This window comes from Nycticebus coucang, chromosome 5 (genome assembly GCF_027406575.1).
Source record: "Nycticebus coucang isolate mNycCou1 chromosome 5, mNycCou1.pri, whole genome shotgun sequence".
NCBI lineage: Eukaryota > Metazoa > Chordata > Mammalia > Primates > Lorisidae > Nycticebus > Nycticebus coucang.
In genome coordinates, this window is record NC_069784.1 from 75,889,014 (window position 1) to 75,912,479 (window position 23,466).

The 23,466-nt window shown below is 39.0% G+C and overlaps 1 protein-coding gene and 1 non-coding gene across 3 annotated transcripts in view; both read right to left on the bottom strand.

The window, feature by feature from the left end:
* Positions 1-8,900, bottom strand: part of CCNC (cyclin C) — a 33,412-nt gene extending 24,512 nt beyond the window's left edge. The window contains exons 1-2 of one of the 2 annotated variants that reach the window (XM_053591094.1): positions 7,833-8,893; positions 997-1,103 (exon numbers count right to left, since the gene is read on the bottom strand). In XM_053591094.1, coding sequence (XP_053447069.1) covers positions 997-1,103; positions 7,833-7,864 — 139 coding nt within the window. In that variant the 5' untranslated portion in view covers positions 7,865-8,893. Of the gene's footprint in view, positions 1-996; positions 1,104-7,832 lie in introns of both variants that reach the window. The other variant, XM_053591095.1, reaches the window with a different exon arrangement.
* A 10,659-nt stretch (positions 8,901-19,559) lies between these two features.
* On the bottom strand, positions 19,560-19,634 carry LOC128587004 (small nucleolar RNA SNORD28). The gene has a single exon (XR_008380441.1). It is a non-coding gene; the product is annotated as a small nucleolar RNA SNORD28 (small nucleolar RNA).
* Positions 19,635-23,466: the final 3,832 nt, after the last annotated feature.

A 23,466-nucleotide genomic window follows, 5' to 3' on the forward strand; every position in this document is an offset into this window, starting at 1 on the left:
GAGTCTCACTCTTGTCCCAGGCTAGAGTGCCATGGTATCAGCCTAGCTCAAAGCAACCTCAAAGTCCTAGGTTCAAGAGATCTTCCTGAGAGCCTCTAAGTACCTGGGACTACAGGCCCCAGCCATAATACCAGGCTAATTTTTCTATTATTAATAGAGATGGGGTCTCTCACTCTTCCTCAGGCTGGTCTCCAACTCTTGTATTCCAGAGATCCTCCCACCCCAACTTCTCAATGTGCTAGGATTAAGGAACCACCATCCCTGGCCACAAAAATTATTCTTGCATTCAAGAGGTTGAATAATAAGTATTTCCCCCATCTTCTAAATATTTTCAATGCTTTTCATATTATCTTTATAATAAATATAAAAAGAAAATATTGGTTGCCTACCAAATTCATTAAAACATCCTCTACAATTTACAAAAAAATAAATTCTACATATGATGAATCCTCAAAACAAGAGAGGTAAGCTTGCAAAAGAGTGAACTAAAGGTTAGAAAGATCGAGTAGCAAAGCTACCACAAAGCTTCTGACTCTAAATCTTCCTCCCTCCAAAGCCAAGTTCTAAAATACAAATGACCACTATAGCATGTCAATCAAAGAATTCATTTATCCTCTAAGTCAGTGGTTCTCAACCTTCCTAATGCCGCAATGTATTTTCAAAGTTAAAAAGGGGTCATGACCCACAGGTTGAGAACCGCTGTTCTAAGTGCTTTAACATTAAACCAGGTTTAACAATGCCTTATAAAGGCTTAGAGAGATTAGTCAACACTTTCAAACTGTCCTGATTGCTTGAGACTCTTAAGATTCACCAAAACAAACAAAATATTTAAATCACTAAAAAGAAAGATACATGGATATAAGTTGTGAAAAGAATACATGTAAATATAAAAATGTTAAATGAATTAAAACAGTTCACAAATTACCATTTAAAAACATTTTAATTCAGAGATAACCAACTATACAATTACAGCCAATTAAAAATAAAAACATTTACCATTTGTAAAAAATATTTGTAATTTCCAATATTCTTCTTCTGAGAGAAACTTTAAGTCCTTTTGGCGCTCCTTCAACAGATCCTGTTTATCCAAAATCCATTGCAAACTAGAAGAAGATGTTAAGACACGCTATAGATAATCAAGCAAAAAGTTACAGACAACACTCTCAGACTAAATGAGTTGTTCATATTCTGAGAAGTACAAAGTGCAAGTACCATTAAAGACAATATTGGTAACATTTCTTTTTTTTTTTTTCTTTTGCTGGACACAAGTGAACTATCTCGCATTTCTTGTAATGTGAATGTATACACAAACATGTCCTGAAAAAAAAATTCTTATCTTTTCTCTCTTCCTCCTCAGTTTGTTACTGTATTTCAGTGATTCTAAGACTGATATCAAGACATGTCTTACAACCAGTGATGCCTTGACATTTCAATTTGCAGTATGTTTACTCTTTCATAGTGACATATAAAATAATGGTGGAATTATCTGGCATCTCTTGGATCATTTAGATACTCTTACCCTGTATTTCAGTGATTCTAAGACTCTTATATCAAGACACGTCTTATAACCAGCGATGCCTTAACATTTTAATTTGCAGTATGTTTACTCTTTCTTAGTGACATATAAAATAATGGTGGAATTATTTGGCATCAATTAACGGCACCTTAGACTTGGTAAAATAGATTGTTTCTCAGCTCTTCGTAACTATGGTATTTCATTCCCCTACTCCACTAATCCAATCATACTAAAATCTGCTTCAAAATTTATCACACTGACAGCCTCCGCCTCTGGCTTAATCAAGTGTACTATTTTTAACAAGAGATATGAAATTGATATTACTCAAAACACTGTTCTAAAAGCTGTTTTTGTCATTCAGTGTGTTTTGTGTCTTCATGTCAATGAACTTGTTATCATATTTAGCATCCTTTTAAATTGTTGCACAGCATTATGGATTGATAATTAGTCATCCCCTATTGACAGACATATAGGTTATCATTTTTTCACCATTACAAATAATGCATCAGTGAATACCTTTGTAATGCATCCTTGCATATTTAATTAATAATATATATCTGAATTAATTTCCTAGAAGTAGAACTAAGAACTGGGTCAGTTTTACAGAACTTTGACACACACAGTTTGCTCTCCAAAAAAGTTAACACCAAATTTCCACTCCTACTTATGAGTCCATTTAAAAATACTTAATCTTATGGATTACTGCCAATCTTTTAAATACTTTATAACTTAAAGACAAAGTAAATGTTAGTTTAGTATTTTTAACTTCTGAGGTTAAACATCTTTCCAAACCTTTAATGGCCAAATATAGTTTTTGTTTGTTTTAAATTTGGAACTAAAAAGGATGACATTTACTAAGGGCAAAAGGATGCAAACAATGTAAAATCGAAAGCTTATCTGGCATTTAATTAACTTTTCTTTCTCTGCTTGTCAAATGGGAGTTGGATTTGATGTAAGGATTTCATGAGCAGATCAGGACCCTTAGAATATATACAAATTGTGGGACAGATTTCTTAAGCAATCCTTTCAGAGAACTCTTACCAGTGTAGAGTAAATGCTTGGTTCTGTCTACTTCTTTCCCTTCTGCTTCATGTGTACTACGAAATAATCATTATCTACAATTAGGGAAAAGAAGTTCTGGAAGCTCTTTGCCACCTTAGCACTGATCCAGGTCCTTCATTATTTTGTCCATGGCCAGCGAGTCTTTTCGATTTTCCAAAAATCCAGGGAGCTCCTTTTCCATGAATACTCTCAGGTCTTCCTTTGTTAAGCAGCCTTTATTGGCAGCAAGTTGGTGAAACATAAACATCATGGTTTCCATGGCATGTTCCATTTGAAATGGCATTTTGTTTAGGTCTGTTTAAGTCTGGGCTGAGAGTTGGGAATTGGGGCAGAGAGTGCTGCAGGTGGCAACCTATATAATTTTTCTTTTGTACAATGTTAATTCTAATATCACTATTTTTCTAATGGGATGGTCAATTTTTAAAAATTCTTTTGATCTAAAATTTGTATATTATGAATAATAAATCATTTGTCTGTCAAATAAGCAGCAAAAATTTCTCTGAAGTTTAAATGTCTCAGTATTTAATTATCTGTAATATAGACAGTTGAATTTGAATCATTTATTTAAATCCACCCATCTTTTATCTTTGTCATGAAAATGATTCAAAATGATAAAAAATAATTCAACCATATATTTTAACAACCTGCAAGGCTTTTTCTCTTTTAATTCATGATTCATCTGAAATTTATTTTGATATAAAGAGTAAAGTAGTTATCCAGCTAAATGTTTTGTCAAATGGTTTTCCAAATGCTGTTCCTTATTTACAATTCTATCATTGTATTTGGATCTTCTTTATAATTTTTTATTTTTGTTTTATTAATACAGTATGCTATTTTTTTTTTTTTTGTAGAGACAGAGTTTCACTCTATGGCCCTCGGTAGAGTGCCGTGGCCTCACACAGCTCACAGCAACCTCCAACTCTTGGGCTTAAGCGATTCTCTTGCCTCAGCCTCCTGAGTAGCTGGGACTACAGGCGCCCGCCACAACGCCCGGCTATTTTTTGGTTGCAGTTTGGCCGGGGCTGGGTCTGAACCCACCACCCTCAGTATATGGGGCCGGCGCCCTACCGACTGAGCCACAGGCGCCGCCCTACAGTATGCTATTTTTAAACAGAGAAAATTAAATAATTAACATCTGGTATAGAAAATATCCCATTACAACTATTCTTCTGAATATTTCTGACTACTCTATCACCATTATTATTCTAAGACCTGAACTTCAGAATCATTATGTCAAGTCCCGAAAAAGAATATCCATTAAAATTTTTGTTTGGAATTACATTTAATTTAAAGGTAAGTACAGAGAAAAATGACATCTTCCAGTGCTAGAATTCCAACCCCATTTATTAAAATCTCTGTTCCACTATAGTGGAATCTCTGTTCCACTGTTTTAAAGTTTTCTTCCAATAGTTTTCCTTCTGTATACTTCTTATTTCTTCAATATTTTATATTTTTTGTTATTCAAAGTATAATTTTCTAGCATTCATTTTATTTTGTTTTATTTATTTAGGGTTTTTTTTGAGACAGTCTTACTATGTTGTCCTCAGTAGAGTGTCATGCTGTCACAGCTCACAGCAACCTCAAACTTTTGGGCTTAAGCAATTCTCTTGCCTCAGCTTCCTAAGTAGCTGGAATTACAGGCACCCGCCACAGTGCCTGGCTATTTTTTTGATATAGTTGTCACTGTTGTTCAGCAGGCCTGGCCAGGTTCAAACACACCAGCCCTGGTATATATGTGGCCAGCACCCTAACCACTGAGCTATAGGTACCAAGCATCTAGCATTCATTTTAAAAAATGGTTTTCTCTTTGTATTCTGTAACTCATCATCTTATTAAACCTTTATTATTTCTAATAGTATTTTAATTAACTGAATTTTCTAATTAATTGCATTAATATTTTTATATACCATTGACTAGCATATTCTGAAAGTATTAAACAAGTACCCTAATTTTACTAATGTTTCACCGTTAAATATCTCTTGCTGATACTTTGGTATGTTTTTCATGTTAAAGAAGCATCCTATTTCTGGTTGGTTTTTTTTTTTTGGTGTGGGGGGGCATGGTCTCACTGTCACCCTGGGGTTGACGCCATGGCCTCAGCCTAGCTCACAGCAACCTCCAACTCCTGGGGTCAAGCAATCCTCCTGCCTCAACCTCCTGAGTCGCTGGGCCTACAGGTACCCACCACAACACCCAGCTAATTTTTCTATTTCTATTTATTTAATTAATTTATTTTTTGAGACAAAGTCTCACTTTTTGCCCTTGGTAGAGTGTCATGGGATCACAGCTCACAGCAAACTCAAACTCTTGGGCTTAAGTGATCCTCTTTGCCTAGGCCTCCCAAGTATTTGGGACTACAGGTATCTGCTACAACACTCGGCTATTTTTAAGAGACGGGGTCTCACTCTTGCTCAGGCTGGTCTTGAACTCCTGAGCTCAAGCAATCCACCTCGGCCTCCCGGAGTGCTAGGATTACAGGCATGAGCCACTGCACCCAGCCTACTATTTCTGTTTTAATGAGAATTTTGGTCAAGAATAGATGTTGAAGTTTTAGTTTTTTTAACGCCTTCACTATTAGTATATTTCCTAATACTGACTATTTTATAGTAAAGAACTTTGCTATAAACTGTGTCATGTTTTATACTTTTAATGTAATATCAGACTCCATTTATTAAGACTTTATAATGTTTTCATCAATATAAGTGAGACTGCTTTTAGTGCCACCTTTGCTAGATTTTCCTATAAACATTATTGTGACTTCATAAAGAGAACTAGAGAGCTTTCTTTCTATGTGAACTAGAACAATTTCAAAAGGAGATCCTTTTAAAAACTGGAATGAATTTACCCACGAAATAATGTGGGCCTGGTGTGTTTTTCATGAAGTTGTTCTCTGGTAATATTCTTAACCTGTTTTGGCTTTCAAGTTCATTACCATGAAGACAACCCAAAGGTACCTCTGATTTACTTATTTTTCTCACTTCTAATTTTGTATTTTCCTATCATGCTTTTTTTGATTTAACTAACAGTTGTTTTATCTACTATTTTGGTTTTCTCTCCCTAAGAACCAACTCTTATAATTTTTTTCTTTTAATACATTAGTTTCAGTGTTACTTTTAATAAATCTTTCTGTCTCCTTAGGTTTATTTCACTTTCCTTTTAAATATTCTTAAGTAGAATATTTATTTTTATTCTGTTATTCAGGATGTGGATTTTCTAACAAATTTGGCTTTTGCTGCATCCCATGTACAGTGATCTCATGTTATTTTCTAGATATTAAGTAACTGTGGTTTCAGTTTCTTTTTTGACACAATATCCACAGTGGTTTTGTAGTTTTTATGTTTGTTACCCGTTCAGTAATGTATTCAATCAACCAGCAAATTATTTAGTGCCCTTCTAGTTCCTTATGGTCAGAGAAATGTGTTTTGTTCTACTTTACCTTTCTAAAATACATATACTGTGCCTTGCTACTCAGTTTCATCGCTGAAGAGTCACTTTGTATTTTTTTGAGAGGGGAGTCACTTTGTATTTTTAAAAAGATAAATTTCACAAACAAATACTTAAAAAATTTTTCTTATAGCACTTTATATGGAGGATAAACTAAGAAGACTTAAAAACACTGCATTTCATCAAATTATAAGATTCACCACTATTTCATGTGTTACTATAAAATAAATTGCCATATTTATTTCAGAAATATTAAAGTGTGAAAATGTGAATCTTAAGAGGCATGAAATACAGCATATTTCATGTCAATTTTTCTCTTTCACCAAATTCACCTAAGACAATGGCCTTTCATAATTTTTTTTGCTCCTCAGAACTGTCTTGTCAGATCAGGGACTCCCTCATAAGTCACAAAAGATTTAAGTAAGGCAAAGTGGTCTCTTCCTACAGGACAATTTGAATTCGGAAGCAAGGACAACATCAAAGAAGCACATTCAATTTCATAATACTTCTACATTTGAATAATGAAAAAATTGTTTTTATAAGGCCAGGAGTAAATGAAAATATAATGAGAACATTTACAAAATGGGAAGAAGGAATTTTTTTTTTTAAATTCGAAGTTGAAAAAAACCAACAGCTAGCTACCTATCAATTCTCTCAGCTTCTTTCAAGCTTATCAGAATATCTCTTCACCACCTAAACCTTCTATATTTTAACTTTGGTCAAGCAAGTATTTCAGTGTGAGAAACAATGCAAAATAAAAATATTATCCTCAAGTAAAGCTTCTGCAACAGTTCAACTCCACCAAAACACTTTATAACAAGGAAGAAAAACTACTTTTTCTTAAATAGGTTTCTGAGCCCATGTTTCTTTTTTCCCTCGTGCGAAGAGCTAAAAAAAATGAATGAACGATAGGAATCGATTCAATGTATAAAATTAAAGTTTAAATTAGTTATTAATGCTTTATTAGCATTAAAAATTATTAAACTCTTTATCAAGTTCCAGTCATCCTTCAACTACACAGTGGAAAATTCAGTCAATTTTCAATTAGCCCCATAGCATACCTTCCACCTGCTTAAACAAATGTATTTAAGGGTGTTTTAAATGTTACTCTAGGTCTTCCATGGTCACTGATAGAAATATAAACTTATTCAAGAAAAAGGTTAAATAGGCCAACAAATCACTGGAAAATACACCTTTAAAACAAAATATAAGGCACAAGCTAATAAGATGCATACATTTTGAGAGCACCTGCTCTACACCTTATCAAAATAAAACTCCACCTAGGCATAAGGTAGTGGAAGGAAGCAGTTAGTAGGCAGAAACGAGCTTGACTCCCTCCTCTCCTCGTAATAATATAGCCACTCAAGATAAAAGGTGAATGACAAAAGACCAGGATGCCCATTCTCTGAAGAAATCCTAGGCAAAAGCAAGCCGCAACTGTCCTGAACAGGGAGCCTCACTGTCGTAAACTGACTCCTATTTGCCATACCTGTGCCCACTCCATCCCACTGCCCGCGGCCTAGCTAATCCAAGCATCCGAAATGAAATACCTCCCAAACCTTCTTTCTCGGGAGACTAAAGCCCCTTTCCTCACCCTTCCAGCTCACAGATCCTTCCTTCCCCCAAACCAAACCTGGGGGCGTGGAAGAGAGTCGCTTTAGAAAAGCTCGTCTCCTTTCCAGTAGCCGCCACCTCCCGGGAGTACCTCCGGTGCTCGACACCGAGGCTGGGATCCAGGCCCAGGGAGTCGCAGGCCCATTTCTCACCGTCCCCCAAGAACCGGCCCCGGGTAAGACGGAAGATCACTTACTAGTGGGAGCTCTGCCAAAAGTTCCCCGCCATGGAACACAGCTTGCCCTGATAAAAAAGCACCAGCCGGCGGAGCGGCCCGCGGAGCGACCATAGACACAGCCCGTCCGGTAACCGCGCTCCCGGATCAAATCAGCTCGGCTCCACTCCGCGGCGGCGACGGCGAGAGGAAGAGGATGGCACCCTATTCTCCTTGACGCCGGCCGGCAACACTCAACTGCGTAAACCCGTTCCTAAGGACAAAAGTTCCGGCCCCCCCCGCGGTAGCGGAGGAAGCTGGCGGGGAAGCGACAGCCAGTAGGCGCGCCGAGTTAGGGAACAGGAACTTGTGCTCACCGATGCTCGCGGCGGGCGGACGGCTCTCGCGAGAACATTGTGCCAGTTCTGTCCTAGAACCCGCACAATTCAATCTTCTGTTCTCAAGCCCTGCAGTCGCTGAATGGGCATAACCTGGAGGACGTGGTCCGGCTGGAAATTCTGTCATTCCATTTTCCAGGCTTCCAAAAACAGCACGATGGCATTGTAGCAAAGCATAAGGTTTTATGACCTCACTTTTCCCCCCTGCTATTGGAAAGAGACTTAAAAGCAGATGACTTTGGCTTTATGGATCAAGCGTTGTAAATGGAATTCCTACTGGTACCAAATCATTTTTAAAGGAGTTCTTTTTGAGTGTTAAAGCGCAAACTTTTAAAGCAACAATCTTTGGGTTTAATGCCACAGAACCAGTAGTTTTGCTGAATATCGAAAAACATTTTTGCACTCAGGCGTACGCATGTGTTTACATACGTGCACGTTTGCACATTTATGTAACAAGCATACTGCAAAAATACAATAGTTTCATTTTACAAGATGAGATGTCTGTATTTTCCATCTCATTATCATTGTAACAATGCATTTATTGTAAAACTTTTAAATATTTTTCTAAATAACTGGACATTCCTGAAAGTTATCATAGAAGATCCATGTTCTGAAGCAGTTTAAGACAGTATTTTTTTCACATTAGGGGTGGAGACCAATTAGGGTGTAGTGAAATTAAGCATGATAAAACCATTTTCCTAAATGAAACAGAATTTTAAAATGTCAGAAATAGCAAGAGTACTATTTTTAAATTTGATTCAGATATATATAGATAGATATATACTAGATATATCTATCTATCTATAGATATATGTATACTATATATATATATATACTAGATCAAGATGTGAAATGCATTTATTTCCCTGTGAATTAGTCTGGAAGAGCTAGACTAGGTGAAATTGTAGTAACAGCTTTCCACCTTCCACTCTCAATCTCTGTGGCTTAACAAAAAAGTATTTTATATGTGAAACATCTCCAATAAAGTTCTATGAAGTCCACTTGTACTCTTTGCTGGTTGTCCTCCAGATCTTCAAAGACCTAGTTAGTATGCTTCTATCTTTCAATTATTCCATCTTGATGTTCTTTGTTTCTTGATTTAAAATCTTTCTAGAGAGAGCAGGGAGGACCCACAGTAGCTCTTACACAACGTTAGAACCTTGAAATCGAAACAACACAACCACCTCTTCTCAAGGGCCATTCACCGGAATTGACACATGCCTCTAATTTAACTTTCAGAGAGACTGAGAAATGTAGAGGAGCATGTATAATAGCATATGTGATGAATGCTACTGTCTGATACACTATCTATGAACAGTCAAAAGTGTTTGAAAGGCACAAGCTTAAGAAACTCCAGGCCATGGGCTACTTATCAGAGATTCCAGATCTCCAACTCTCCCAGGGTTTTTGTTTTGTTTTGTTTTTGTCAGCTGGGCATCATCCAGAAGACAAGGGTACTGCAATAAATTAGTATTACTGTATTATTGTATGTGCTCCTATTATACTTTTTTCCTATCACTGCACTAGCACTCAATTCTGTTTTATACCTAATTCTATACTCTTCTGCTCACAAAACAGTGAGATCTTTTGTATTGCCATTAATTCAGGGCATAACACATAGTAGATGTAGCAAATTCTTGTATTTGAATGTAGCTCATATAATTGGGGTATTTGCTTTGATGTAATGTACTGTATTTAGGATGCAAAAAAGAACCACAGCAAATTATTAGAGCTATGAAAATCCAGGTCCCTTCCTTCTGTGAACTCTTTTAGGGAATTTACCAGTAATGCTACACAGAATTTGTTTGGGACCTGGTTTCTGTTTCCCACCCAGAACACCAAACGCTCATCAGTTCCCATACTCACAGTGGCCGTGCAAATCAGGAGCATGAAGCTTAGGTTTCCTTGGTTCAGGAGAAATAAACTCTGAGGGTATTCTATAATGTTGCCTGAATTAAATTGACTTGAACCAAAAGCTAACCTCAATTAAGGATCTCTCTAGAGGAATAGAGCAATTTATAAAAGCTGTTAAATTTCTAGATATCTCAGCTTACCTAGATACAAAAAGACGATGAGCCATGTAGGTTTGCTTCTTATTACTGATGATTTTGTGAGCTTTTCTGTATAATTTTAGGAGTATTGTTTTTCAGTTCTCAATACATACATAATTTAAAACTAATAAAAGAAGTCAATATTATCTTCTTCAATTTTCACTTTACCTTATGCTTTTCAAATAGGAATGTGTTCAATAAATTCTTGATGCTAATATTAATTCGTTCAAGAAAGCATTTATCCTTTTTCTAATTACAATGCTTTCTCCAGCAGCAATACAATTTCCTGGAAACCAGGGCCTAGACATTTAGTGGCTTCATCAAGTTCACTTAGCTCTTTGGTGGCAAGAGCAGCTAGAATCCAGTTCTGATTCACGGCGCAGTAAGTTTTTCACCCAACTAGACAGCTTCAATAAAACTATCATGACTAAACTACTAGAAACACATTATTGCAGATGTAGCAAAAATTTCTTCTCTCAAACACAATTATTAGAGGCCATCCTCTCATTTTTTATTTTTGAGATAGAGTCTCATTTTGTTGCCCTCAATAGAGTGCTATGGTATCATAGCTCTCACAGCAACCTCAAACTCTAGGGCTCAAAGCAATTCTCTTGCCTCAGCCTCCCTGGCAGCTGGGACTAAAGGCACCTGACACAGCACCCAGATATTTTTTAGAGATGGGATCTTGCTCTTACTCAGGCTGGTCTCAAACTCCCAAGCTCAGGCAATCCACCCACCTCGGCCTCGCAGAATGCTAGTATTACAGGGGTGCGCCACTGCACCCAGTCTCATCCTCTCATTTCTTTTTTTTTTTTTTTTTTTGTAGAGACAGAGTCTCACTTTATGGCCCTGGGTAGAAGTGCCGTGGCATCACACAGCTCACAGCAACCTCCAACTCCTGGGCTTAAGTGATTCTCTTGCCTCAGTCTCCTGAGTAGCTGGGACTACAGGCACCCGCCACAACGCCCGGCTATTTTTTTTGGTTGCAATTCAGCTGGGGCCGGGTTTGAACCCGCCACCCTCGGTATATGGGGCCAGTGCCTTACCGACTGAGCCACAGGCGCCGCCCCCATCCTCTCATTTCTAATTAAATCGTTCTTTTAGTTATTTGGCTTTGGTACTAATAGTCCTTATTGTGAAAAACATCCCCTTCTGTATCTAGTCATCCCCTGTGGCTCCCTTTATGTCAGTTCGTGAATGTCTGTATTTGTTGCAAATGAATAATCCTCTAAATTGTGGGAAAGTGTTTTAGTTTTGTTTCTCTCTGTGTGTCCCTTTTTTGTCTCAGTTTTGAGCTTCTATAAGAGAATGCCACAGACAGAGCAAATTATAATTGTCACCCTAGATAGAGAGAGGCTCTCAAAAAGAAAATGATATTTTTTCAGGAATATTGCAATGGGAACAGGAATACACATACCATAGTAAACTATGGAAGGTAATGGAAGACACAGATTTTAAAGGAAAAATGAGGATTACATAATTGTTTTGAGATCATCATCCTTGAGTAAAAGGATAAATAACGGGGGTGACACCAGTCTGAGACTGGAGGCAGTTGCTGGGCAGATATCCTTGCAGAAGTATTTTTGTAAATGAAAGGTTGAGATGGCCTTTGTGCAATGTAATATTTTTTGTAGTCTTTTTTGCTGATAGATTTTTTTTTAATTAGGCATTTATGTGTGAGGACCCTCCCTTTGTGACCTTTTTTCTTTTTGCACAATTTATTAGCTTTTTGTATTTTAACATAAGTGACTCTATTTGATTCTAACAACTTTCACAGAAAGAACAGAAATTTATTGGTTCTGATTCTGGAGGGTGGGTCCGAGGTTAGGGGTTGGCATCTGGCAAGGGTCCTCTTTCTACATCATTCCATATCAGAAGGGCAAAGAGAGCAAGAGGGGGCCGGCCTCATCCTTTTGTGAGAAAGCTATTCCCCAGATAACAGCATTAATCCATTCATGATGGCACAGTCCTCATAGTCCAATCATCTCTCATTAGGGCCTACCTCCCAGTGCTGTAGCATTGGGGAATCAAGTTTCCAACACATTCAAACCATAGCTTAAAGTATATTAGTTAAGAACTCAGGCCCAGGGGGTGGTGCCTATGGCTCAGTGGTTAGGGCACCAGCCCCACATACCGAGGGTGGTGGGTTCAAAGCCGGCCCCAGCCAAATTGCAACAAAAAATAGCTGCGCGTTGTGGCAGGCACCTATGGTCCCAGCTACTTGGGAGGCTGAGGCAAGAGAATCGCCTAAGCTCAGGAGTTGGAGGTTGCTGTGATCTGTGATGTCACAGCACTCTACTGGGGGCGATAAAGTGAAACTCTGTCTCTTAAAAAAAAAAAAGAACTGAGGCCCAGCACAGTGGCTCATTTCTGTAATCCTAGCACTTTGGTGGTCCAACATGGGAGTTCCTCCTTGAGGCCAGGCGTTCCAGACAGCCTGAGCAAGATCAAAACCCTTATATCTACAAGAAATAGCCTGGCATGGTGATGCATACTTACAGTCCCAGTTACTTGAGAGTCTGAGGCAGGAGGATTGATGGAGCCCAGGAGTTTGAGGTTGCAGAGAGCTATGATGATGCCACTGCACTCTAGCCCTGGAGACAGAGCAAGACTTGGTCTCAAAAAACAAAAACAAACACACACGCACAAACCTCAGTCTCTTAAGCTGGACTAACTTACTAGCTGCTAATTTATTTTTTAAATTTCAGAGTAATATGAGAGTATATACAATTAGGTTATATATTTTGCTTTTGTAAGTTTAAAATCCAAATTGTAATAAGGCTGGGCATAGTGGCTCACGCCTATAATCCTAGCACTCTGGGAGGCCGAGGCAGGTGGATTGCTTGAGCTCAGGAGTTTGAGACTATCCTGAGCTAGAGTGAGACCCTGACTCTAAAAACAACTGGGCATTGTGATGGGCGGCTATAGTCCCAGCAACTTGGGAGTCTGAGGCAAGAGCATCACTTGAGTCCAAAAGTTGGAGGTTACTGTGAGCTACAATGCCACAGCACTCTACCAAGGGTGACAAAGTGAAACTCTGTCTTCAAAATGAATAAATAAATAAATAAAATCCAAGTTGTAGTTGTGTCCTTCATCCAAGAAGTGTGCCATATACCGGTATACCCGTGCAATGTACCCACTGGGTGGGAACATACCCAACTCCTTCCCCCCACCTCCTACTTGAGTTTAATTGAGTTTTCCTCTCATATGAGCATGTGACTGTTAATCTAGTAGTTTCATCTACTACATTCACTACATTCCATGTGATGCCGATTTTCCATCCTTGTAATATTTTGCTCAGGAGAATGTTCTCCAAGTCTGTCCAGGTTGTTACAAAAGATACAAAATCTCCATCTTTTTATGGCTGAATAGTATTCCATGGTGTACATATATTAAAAATGTATTAATCTGTTCATGTGTTGAAGGGCACTTGGGTTGTTTCCATATCTTTGTGACTGAATTGTGCTGCTATAAACATTCGAGTGCAAATGTCCTTATGACAAAATGTCTTTTTTTCTTTGAGGTAGATATCTAGTAATGGGATTATAGGATCAAAAGGTAGATCAACTGTTAGTTCTTTGAGGATAGGTGTCTAATCTTGGTCAAACTACTTAGCTACTCTGAACTTCAGTTTCTTCATCTGTAAGAAAGGGGTAGTCACAGTACCTAAGTCATTTGGTTGTGGTGAGGTTTAAATGAACCATAAATGAAATTAGAGTACTGTCTAGTATATGGTAAGATCTTAATAACTTTTTTTTTTTTAATTGAGGGAGGGTTTCACTCTGTCATCCAGGCTGGAATGCAATAGCCTCATTTTAGCTCCTTAAGCTTAAAGGATCCTCCTACTTAAGCCTCCTAAGTAGCTGAAACTACAGGTGTGTGACACAATGCCAGGCTAATTTTTTTCTATTTTTAGTAGAGACAGGGTCTTGCTATTGCTCAGGCTGGTTTTCAATTCCTCCTGACCTCAACTGATCCTCCCAGAGAGTTAGGTTCACTCTGGATCCTATCCCACAGTGTTAGGTTTACAGGTGTGAGCCCTCTTGATGGCTTATAACAGTTAGCTTTTATTCTTTAAAACAAATTTGGACTGTATGATATGGAATATAAAGAACTCTATTTTCAGAGATAAGGAAAAAAGTTATAACACAAAACAAAGAAATATAAACTCCACCTTTTAATACAAACTCTTGCCACTGCAATGCAGTCCCTCTGCAGAGAATAATAATCAGATATAGTGATTTACAATGTGCCAGCTTACTCACGCCATTAGACATTTGTTCGGTCCCATATAATCCTAGGTTTAGAGACCCCAGACAGCTTGAGGTATTCCAGAATTCACCTTTTAGTCTGGAACAGCTTTTGAGAGAATCAATAACGTATTAATAACAACTGTGTATTCCTATTGTCTAAAGATTCCTGTGACCATGAAATGGCCCATTTACAAGATTTCCCAGAACAAGAAGTGTCTAAATAATTGGTGAATACTAATCAAGGTGATCAGCCAGGGAAGCTCATCTGGACTATGATAGTAACTAAAAGTTTATACCAAGTTATTATTTTAGTTTGCTTTTAAAAGATGGTCTTTAAGGAAGGGAAATTTATGAAATCTATAAGTGAAAGTGAGAAAGATTAAATTTTAGCAGGTCATATGTTTCCCATTGTTGCTATAAATTACCACAAATTTAGTGGATTAAAACAACACAAATTTATTATCTTATAATTCTGGATGTCAGAAGTCCTAAATGTCCTAAATGGGTCTCAATGTAATAAAATCTGGGTGTCAGGAGGGGTGGCAGACTTTCCAGAGGCTCTAGAGGAGCATCTGTTGTAGCAGCCCATATAGCCTATGGCTAGGAGGAGTGAGAGTTATAAGAAATACCTGTATAGCTCAATAATGGAACACATTGGTGGAAAGGGCATGGAGAGGGATTTAGCTCTCTTAACAAGCATAAGAACTCGTGAGATGAGAGCAGTGGTGAATTGGCAGTCTCTACACCTGTGGTGTTGAGTGAGCGGCATGAAATCAGCCTTATATTAGGCTGGAGGAGAAGGCAGTGGGGAGCATGCGCATTCTATCACGGACCCCGCTTACTCTGACTCTGTCTCCTCTGCCTGCAGAACACCAGCATGGCTTCTTGCTGCTGAAGATTACCAAGCTCTACTAAAGATTAAGATCTATCTATTCTAAGATTGCTTTCATCTCTCTCTTTCCCGTCAGCTAAAGTAGATAGCTCTCAGGCACCTAAGAGAAATTGTTCCTTAGAGTCAACGTCCATAACCTAGTTAAGCCGGCAGACACCTGGCCAGTCCCCAGCCCAGACAATCTGTTTGTCCTTTCCAGATTCTAGAGTTTTCCACATTTCTTGGCTCATGGCCTCCTTCGATCTTTAAAGCTAGCAATGGCTGGATAAGTCTTCCTCATATTGCAACATTCTAATGCTGACTCTTCTTCCTCCCTCTTTCATATGTAAAGTACCTTTATGATTACTACCTTTGGGTGGACCTGGATAATGTAGGATAATCTCTTTATTTTAAATTCAGGTGTGGCCTTGATTGATGTGGTTTGCTTATACCTATGATGTAGATTAGATTTGGTAATCTAGAAGCTCCTATTTCTGAGTCTGTAAAAATTAAAGCCAGATCCCCAGACCCTGGAGAAACCCACTTGTCTCAGTGATCTTCCAAAATGATTGACTTTGATACACTTTTAAAACTGAAGCTCAGAATGATCTCACTGCTTGGCCATGAATTGTGTACTCTCCTGACTCCTTGTCTGACACTCTTTCCCCCTGGAACATTAGCCAATTTCTTTCATTCTTTTCCTTCATTCTTATTTCAAATCTCTATATTGTAATTAGGCTTTTTTTGGTTGAAAAGTTACTTTCATAAATTTATAGTTCACTATAAAAATAAACATGGATTAGCACTACAGTAGTAAATAGAAAACTGTCCAAGCTGGGTGTGGGTGGCTCACACCTGTAATTCTAGCACTCTGGGAGGCCAAGGTGGGTGGATTGTTCAAGCTCAGCCTGAGCAACAGTTAGAACCCATCTCTAAAAACAGGCAGGCATTGTGGTGGGCACCTGTAGCACCAGCTACTTGGGAGGCTGAGGCGAGAGGATCACTTCAGCACACAAGTTTGAGGTTGCTGTGAGCTGTGATTCCACAGCACTTTACCAAGGGTGACAAAGTGAGACTCTGTTTCAAAAAAAAAAAAAAAAGAAAAGAAAACTGTCCAGATTTGAGACATACTTCTCTGTTTCTTCAGTTTTCTTCTTCCTACCTCCCCACTCTATTTTCTGTATATTTCATAGTCTTTGCTCATTGTAACTTTAGGTTGTATGTTCTTCAGCTTTTCTCTGAATCATGAACTTTCAGCTTCACTGTACCTCATTTTCTCTTTATCTCTTCTGTTTATATAGGTAGAGTTCACACACACACACACACACACACACACACACAATTAGCTGGCCCCACCCACCTACAGACATCCCTAGTGAGAATAACCGCAATTGGCCTAAAATGGTCAGTGGTTTTTAATCTTGACTGTGTTTTAGAATTACTTGGGATGCTTCTAAAATATTCTACTTCATAGACTCTACCCACAGACCAAATGTCTTCTGTAGAACAAATACATATACAAACACTCATATGCCTGAGTGCTTATTTATATATAAACAAGGATAAATATGTGGAAGAATGTGCAACAAGACATTAAAATGGTATTGAAATTAGTGGGATAGAGAGAATAGGGTTGCTGCTTGGGTGTGGAGGGTTGGAAAATTTTTTTGTGGGCTCCTTTTCTGTATAAACATTTTGATTATAAAATGTGTTTCACTGGAAACTATAAAGCTAAAGACAAAAAGAATTGTATATAAACACTGTAATTTGTGTGGATTAACAATTCTAAACCTGAATAAACATGGACAAGGTCTGACAATTAAGTTTGCAAACTCATCCTAGAAAAGGTGCTTACATATACCTCATTGGTGAATATTTCAGCTTGGTTTCCCAAAGTATTCCCAAGTACTCCTCTAGGGAAGCTCTGCACTGATGCCAGCACCTAGTCCACCCTTCAAAGCAATTTTCGGAGCTTTTTTTCTGGACTTGTTAACAAAGCTGACCTCATATTAACCTTAATGTCCTGAATGTCACCAAAATGTCTTCCTTTCAATATTTCCTTTATCTTCAGTGAAAAAAAAAGTCATTGGAGGTCAGATCAGGTGAGTAGGGAGGGTGTTCCGATACAATTATTTGTTTTCTGGCTAAAAATTCCCTCACAGACAGTGCCTTCTGAGCTAGTGCAAGAGCCATGAGTTGTTGGCCAAGATTTTCAATTAAGATTTTTCTGTTTTTCTATTGATATTCACTTGGTCTGTTATGCTTCTCACAGCCAACAATTTTGATGGACAATTTTATGAATTTTTGCCATGTTATAATCAGTTCTGCTCATTACTGGCTGCCTTGACCTCTATTCATCAGTGATGCTTCCTCTCCCTTAAGAAAAATGTTTGATCCACTTGTACACTGCTGTCTTCTTCATGGCATTATCCCCATACTTGGACTAACATGTCCCTGATGTCACTTCCACTCTTGCTAAGTTTAACAAGAAATTTATGAACGTTTGTTTGTTGCTCTAATTCAAGCTCCAGTTCTCCTGACAGCACACAAAAACACACAACAACAACAAACAAACACTCCTCAGCAAGATACCACATGCCAGCACAAACACAACTGTGATATGCCAAGGTTATGAAACCTTACCAATATGGTTGTACAGTGCTGCCAACATAAGTGCATGGTGGCAAGTTCATGTACTTAATTGTCAGACCTTGTATACTGGATTTGAACAAGTAAGTAAATGGATAGTAGGTAATGGGAGCAAAGTTCCTCACTGTCACAGAAAGAAGTTATGAAAATTAGGCACAGTGCCTGACCTCAGCAGCTAGGGCTCCAGCCACATACATGGGAGTTAACAGGTTTGAATCCAGCCTGGGCCTGCCAAACAACAATGACAACTATAACCAAAAAATAGCCAGGTTCTGTGGTGGGTGCCTGTAGTCCCAGCTACTTGGGAGGCTCAGGCCAGAGAATCACTTAAGCCCAAGAGTTTGAGATTGCTGTGAGCAGTGACGCCACGGCACTCTACCGAGGGTGACAGAGCGAAATCTGTCACAAAAACCAAAAAACACTCAATTGTGTACAAGAGCATTATGTCTAAAACACAATGTACATATCTTAGTTTGAAACTGCTTGATTGCTAAAAATGCTAACAATCATCTGAGACTTCGGTGAGTTGTAATTTTTTTGCTGGTGGAGGGTCTTGTCTTGATGTTGATGGCTGCTGACTGATCAGGGTAGTGATTGCCAAAGGTAGGGGTGGCTGTGGCAATTTCTTAAAATAAGACAACAGAGAAGTCTGCCAAATCGATTGATTCTCTCTTTCATGAAATATTTCTCTGTAGCATGCTATGCTGTTTGGCAGCCTTTTACCCACAGTAGAACTTCTTTGAAAATTGGACTCTATGCTCTCAAGCCCTTCCATTGCTTCATTAACTAAGTTTATGCAATATGCTAAATCCTTTTTTATCATTTCAACAAAAGTCATAGCATCTTCACCAGGAGTAGACTCCATCTCAAGCAATCTCTTTCTTTGCTCATCCATAGGAAGCATCTCCTCTTTCATTTAAAGTTTGGTCATGAGACTGATAATTCAGTCACAGTAGGCTCCACTACTAGTTCTGTTCTTATTTCCTCTACTGCAGTTACTCCCTGCCCTGAAGTCTTGAACCTCTCCAAGTCATTTATGAGGGTTGAAATCACCTTGTTCCAAATTCCTGTTAATGTTGATATTTTGACCTCCTCTCATGAATTAACAATGTTCTTAATAATATCTAGAATGGTGACTCCTTTGCAGAAAAGGTTTCCGCTTTGCCTGGATTCATCAGAGGAATCACCATCTATGCCAGTTATAGCCTTATAGAACGTATTTCTTTTCCTTCCTTCCTCTATTTATTTATTTATTATTTATAAATAATAAGCCTCAAGCTGTCACCCTGGGTAGAGTGTCGTGGCATCACAGCTCACAACAACCTCCAACTCCTGGGCTTAAGCAATTCTCTTGCCTCAGCCTCCCAAGTAGCTGGGACTACAGGTACCTGCCACAAGGCCTGGCTATTTTTTGGTTGTAGTTGTCATTGTTGTTTCTGCAGGCCCGGGCTGGATTCGAACCTGCCAGCTCTGGTGTATGTGGCTGGTGCCTTAGCCGCTTGAGCCACAGGCCCTGAGCCTCTTTCTTTTTTTCTTTATCTTCTCACTGCCATCAGAACTCTAACATGCCATTAACTGATATACCTCATAAAGCAAAAGCATATCAATTCAAATCATCTTATGGAACGTATTTCTTTTTTTCATATTCAAATTATTGTTTATTCTTTAAGCTCCACAACGCACCAAGTTGATCTTACAGAAAATAAAAATGAATACACTCCAAACTGTGTAAAAGTTCAAAATACCTACTAGAACAGAAATATAAACAAGAGTCTCCCCCCAAACAACATGACAATATTATTCTATATCTGAAATATAAATGTTTCCTAATTTATATAGTGAAATTGTATTCATGAGTGTAACATGACCCACCACTTTCTCTTGCTATGTTGTTACACTAAACAGAAATATTTCTAGCTCTGGTTCTGGACAATCAGTACTTTCTACAGACATTTTGTGGTCACGGCTTCATTTGCCCTGCCTGGGACGAGGGCTGGTTCAATGCCTGGCTCCACTGAAGACAGACTCCCAGGTAGCTTCGACCATCGTCAGCTACATTTGGAGTAGCAAAAAAATGGCCGCAGTGGTTCCGCAGCAGGAATATTAGTGAATGAGAAGGTATGGGACCCTTCGCCAACGTGGTAGAAGGAGATGGTACCCGCGTCCATATCCAGGAGAATCCCCACCCTGTAGAGCCGGGGATTCACCAACAGAGCAGACAAGGGCGAAGTGCAGGCGGTGAAAATCAGCGATCTTCTCCCACCCACCGTCCAGAAGCCCCATTCTGTAGACAGTGTGATCTGTCCTTGCCTTGTAACTGATTCCTTGCAGACGCCCAGGTCCCATTTTTCGCTCCTGCCCACGTCCACTTCCCAGTAGCCACTGGCCGGAAGTGAAACGAGGGGACCCTGGGACACACAAGGTGCTGAATCTCTCGGCTCGCCAGCTCCTATTCTGGTTGAAACACCCACAGTGAACCTTCCTCAGGTCATCAGAAATGATGAGACTGTCGTTGGCTGTGTCCACATCCAAGGTCATATCCACTTGGAACTTCCTCATTCTGGGGTTCATCTGTAGAACAGCTCTCAGCTGGGGCTCCAGTTCCTTGACCTTGGACACCAGCTTCCCCAGCTGGAAAGAGAGTGTGATGTCACTCTCCTGAGAGACCGCAGAGCAGAAGGAGCACAGCAAACTCTTCCTGTGGGGCTCCTTCTGCTGTGAGTTGATGCTTTGGAGGCAGCACAGATATCCACACTTCAAGTGCATGGGTTTTTTGAGATAAGTTAGGTGGGTAGTGCATGAACTTGCTTCTTCAAAGTGCTCAGCCATGGCCACTGTCTCTCTTGCGCTAGGTTCTTTCCTGGCCTCCAGCTGCTTTCAGGGACAGCTGTGACCTGGAATTAGACCTGCCTGCCAGGGGCTTTATAGGAGAGGGTCTCTCCACCCACCTGCTCTACACTCAGCCCCTCCTCTGTAACCCAATCATATTTTTATTGAATTCTGGAAGAAGTGATTTTTTTTTTTTTATACTTGAATAGGATTTTTATTTTCCTGCACTAGGTTCTCTTCTGGCTTCCAGCTGCTTCCAGGGACTACTGAGATCTGGGATGTACTTCTTAAATAATAAAACTTGAAAGTCAAAATTACTCTTTAATCTATGGGCTACAGAATGGATGTTGTGTTAGCAAACATGAAAACAACACAAATCTTCTAGTAAATCATGTGGTAAATTGATATGCTGTTGTATTGTTCCAAGCTTTATTGTTCTCTTTTTAGAACACATAAGCAAAATAGATTTAGCATAATTCTTAAGGACCCTAGGATATTTTTGAATAGTAAATGAGCATTGCCTTTAACCTAAAATGACCAGCTGCATTATCTCCTAACAAGGGAGTCAGCTTGTCTTTTGAAGCTTTAAAACCAGGCATTAACTTCTCTCCATCTATGAAAGTCCTAAATGACATTTTCTTCCCATGTGAAGGTGTTTCATCTACATTGAACCCCTTGTTGTTTAGTGTAACTACCTTCACCAATGACTTTAGCTAGATGTTCTGGGTAACTTGCTGCAGCAAGTGCCATCAGCATATAGGGACAAACAGCCTCAACCTTCTTACCTCACTTTAGCTGTGAAAGTTACTTAATGAAACTAGTTAACCCACAGTCACATCAGCCAGTCTTCCCCTGGTTCTGACACTGTGAAGGCCATCACAATCCCGGGCTAAAATAAAAGTAACAGATTAGAAAACACCAAATCCAACAGCTAGAGATCAGTGGGCTGGATGATGTACAGCTAAAGATAGTAACTTTGGGGAGTTGGGGAGGGTATAAGAATTCTGCAAAACTCTCCCCACATGAGGTAGACTCTGAGAATGATCTCCCTGGGATTCTGAATCTTGGTAATAAAGGGCAAAGAGTGATTGGCTCTTACTCCTGGTTCTGGTGCCCCAATTACAGGCACTTGCTACTCCACCTTGCCCTTTTATGTCCTACAGATAGCTTCTTTCCTTAAACCTCATGAGCCAGTCTCTGCTAGCTTCAAGGCAGTTCTACAGATTTTTCACCTATCTCAGCTTTCAAAGAACCGAAGAGAGTTAGGTTCTTGCTCTGAATTAGGCTTTGGTTTCAAAAATTCTTGTGGCTACGGGCAGCGCCTGTGGCTCCAAAGAGTAGGGCACCGGCCCCATATGTCAGAGGTGGCAGGTTCAAATCCAGCCCTGGCCAAAAACTGCCAATAATAATAATAATAATAATAATTCTTGTGGCTAGTTTGACCTTTATTGGGACCACTAAAACTTTCTCCATCTCAGTATAAGGCTGTTTTGCTTTCTTTTCATGTGTCCACTGAATTAGCACTTTTAATTTTTTTCAAGAACTTTTCCTTTTCATTTACAACTTGGCTGACTGTGTGGCATAAGAGGCCTCACTTTTGGCCATGCCTTCCTCACTAATCTTAATCATTTCTAGCTTTTGATTTAAAATGAGAGATGTGATTTTCTTTTCCTTACAATTGCCCACTTAGAGGACATTATAGTGTTGTTAATTGGCCTAATTTCAATAATGTATCTCAGGGAAGAAGGAAGCCTGAGAAGAGGTTACTAGTGCAATCAGAACACACAACATTTATCAGATAAATTTGCCATCTCACATGAGTGCAGTCATGGCTCCCCAAAACAAAACAATTACAACAGTAAAAGATCACTGATCACAGATCACCATAACAGATATAATAATGATGGAAAAAATCTGAAATATTGTGAGAATTACCAAAATGTGACACAAAGACCGGAAGTAAGCACATGCTGTTGGATACACATGCTCAGTGCAGAGTTGGTACAAACTTTCAACTTATGAAAAGTGCAGTATCTGTGTAGCACAATAAAGTGAAGTGCAGTAAAATAAGGTATGACTGTAGTATACAGAGCCAAGAAGCAATGAGGGGAGGTTGCCAGCATATACTTAGTTTATGATTCTAATCCCTTTGACTGACAGTCCTCCATCCAAATTACAAGTAGAGAAAAATTCATGTGATTTAAATTCATAATGCTTCTTTGTGGAAAAGGGAAAATGGGATATGACATGGCTGGATCCCTCTTCTTTATTTTTTTAAAATTACTTACTAAATCTTTGTCTTCTTACAACTAAAAGGCAGACATTCCTCCCTAGACAAAGATAAAATATACTGAATACCAAAAGAAAGTAGCTAATTTGTCTGTAGAACACATCGCTGATCACTGCGGTTACCATCTTTCTCTCTGTCATAGTCTTGTTTTTTTTTTTTTTTTGAGACGAAGGTCTCGCTCTGTCCCAGCCTGGTCTTGAACTCCTAAGCTCAAGCTATCCTCCCGCTTCGGCTTCCAGAGTAGCCATGACTACAGGCATCAGCTGCACCTTCTCTCGTCCTTTTTGGGGTAGCCAATAGGAAAGCGGCCATAGATATCAGCTCTTCAGCAATTC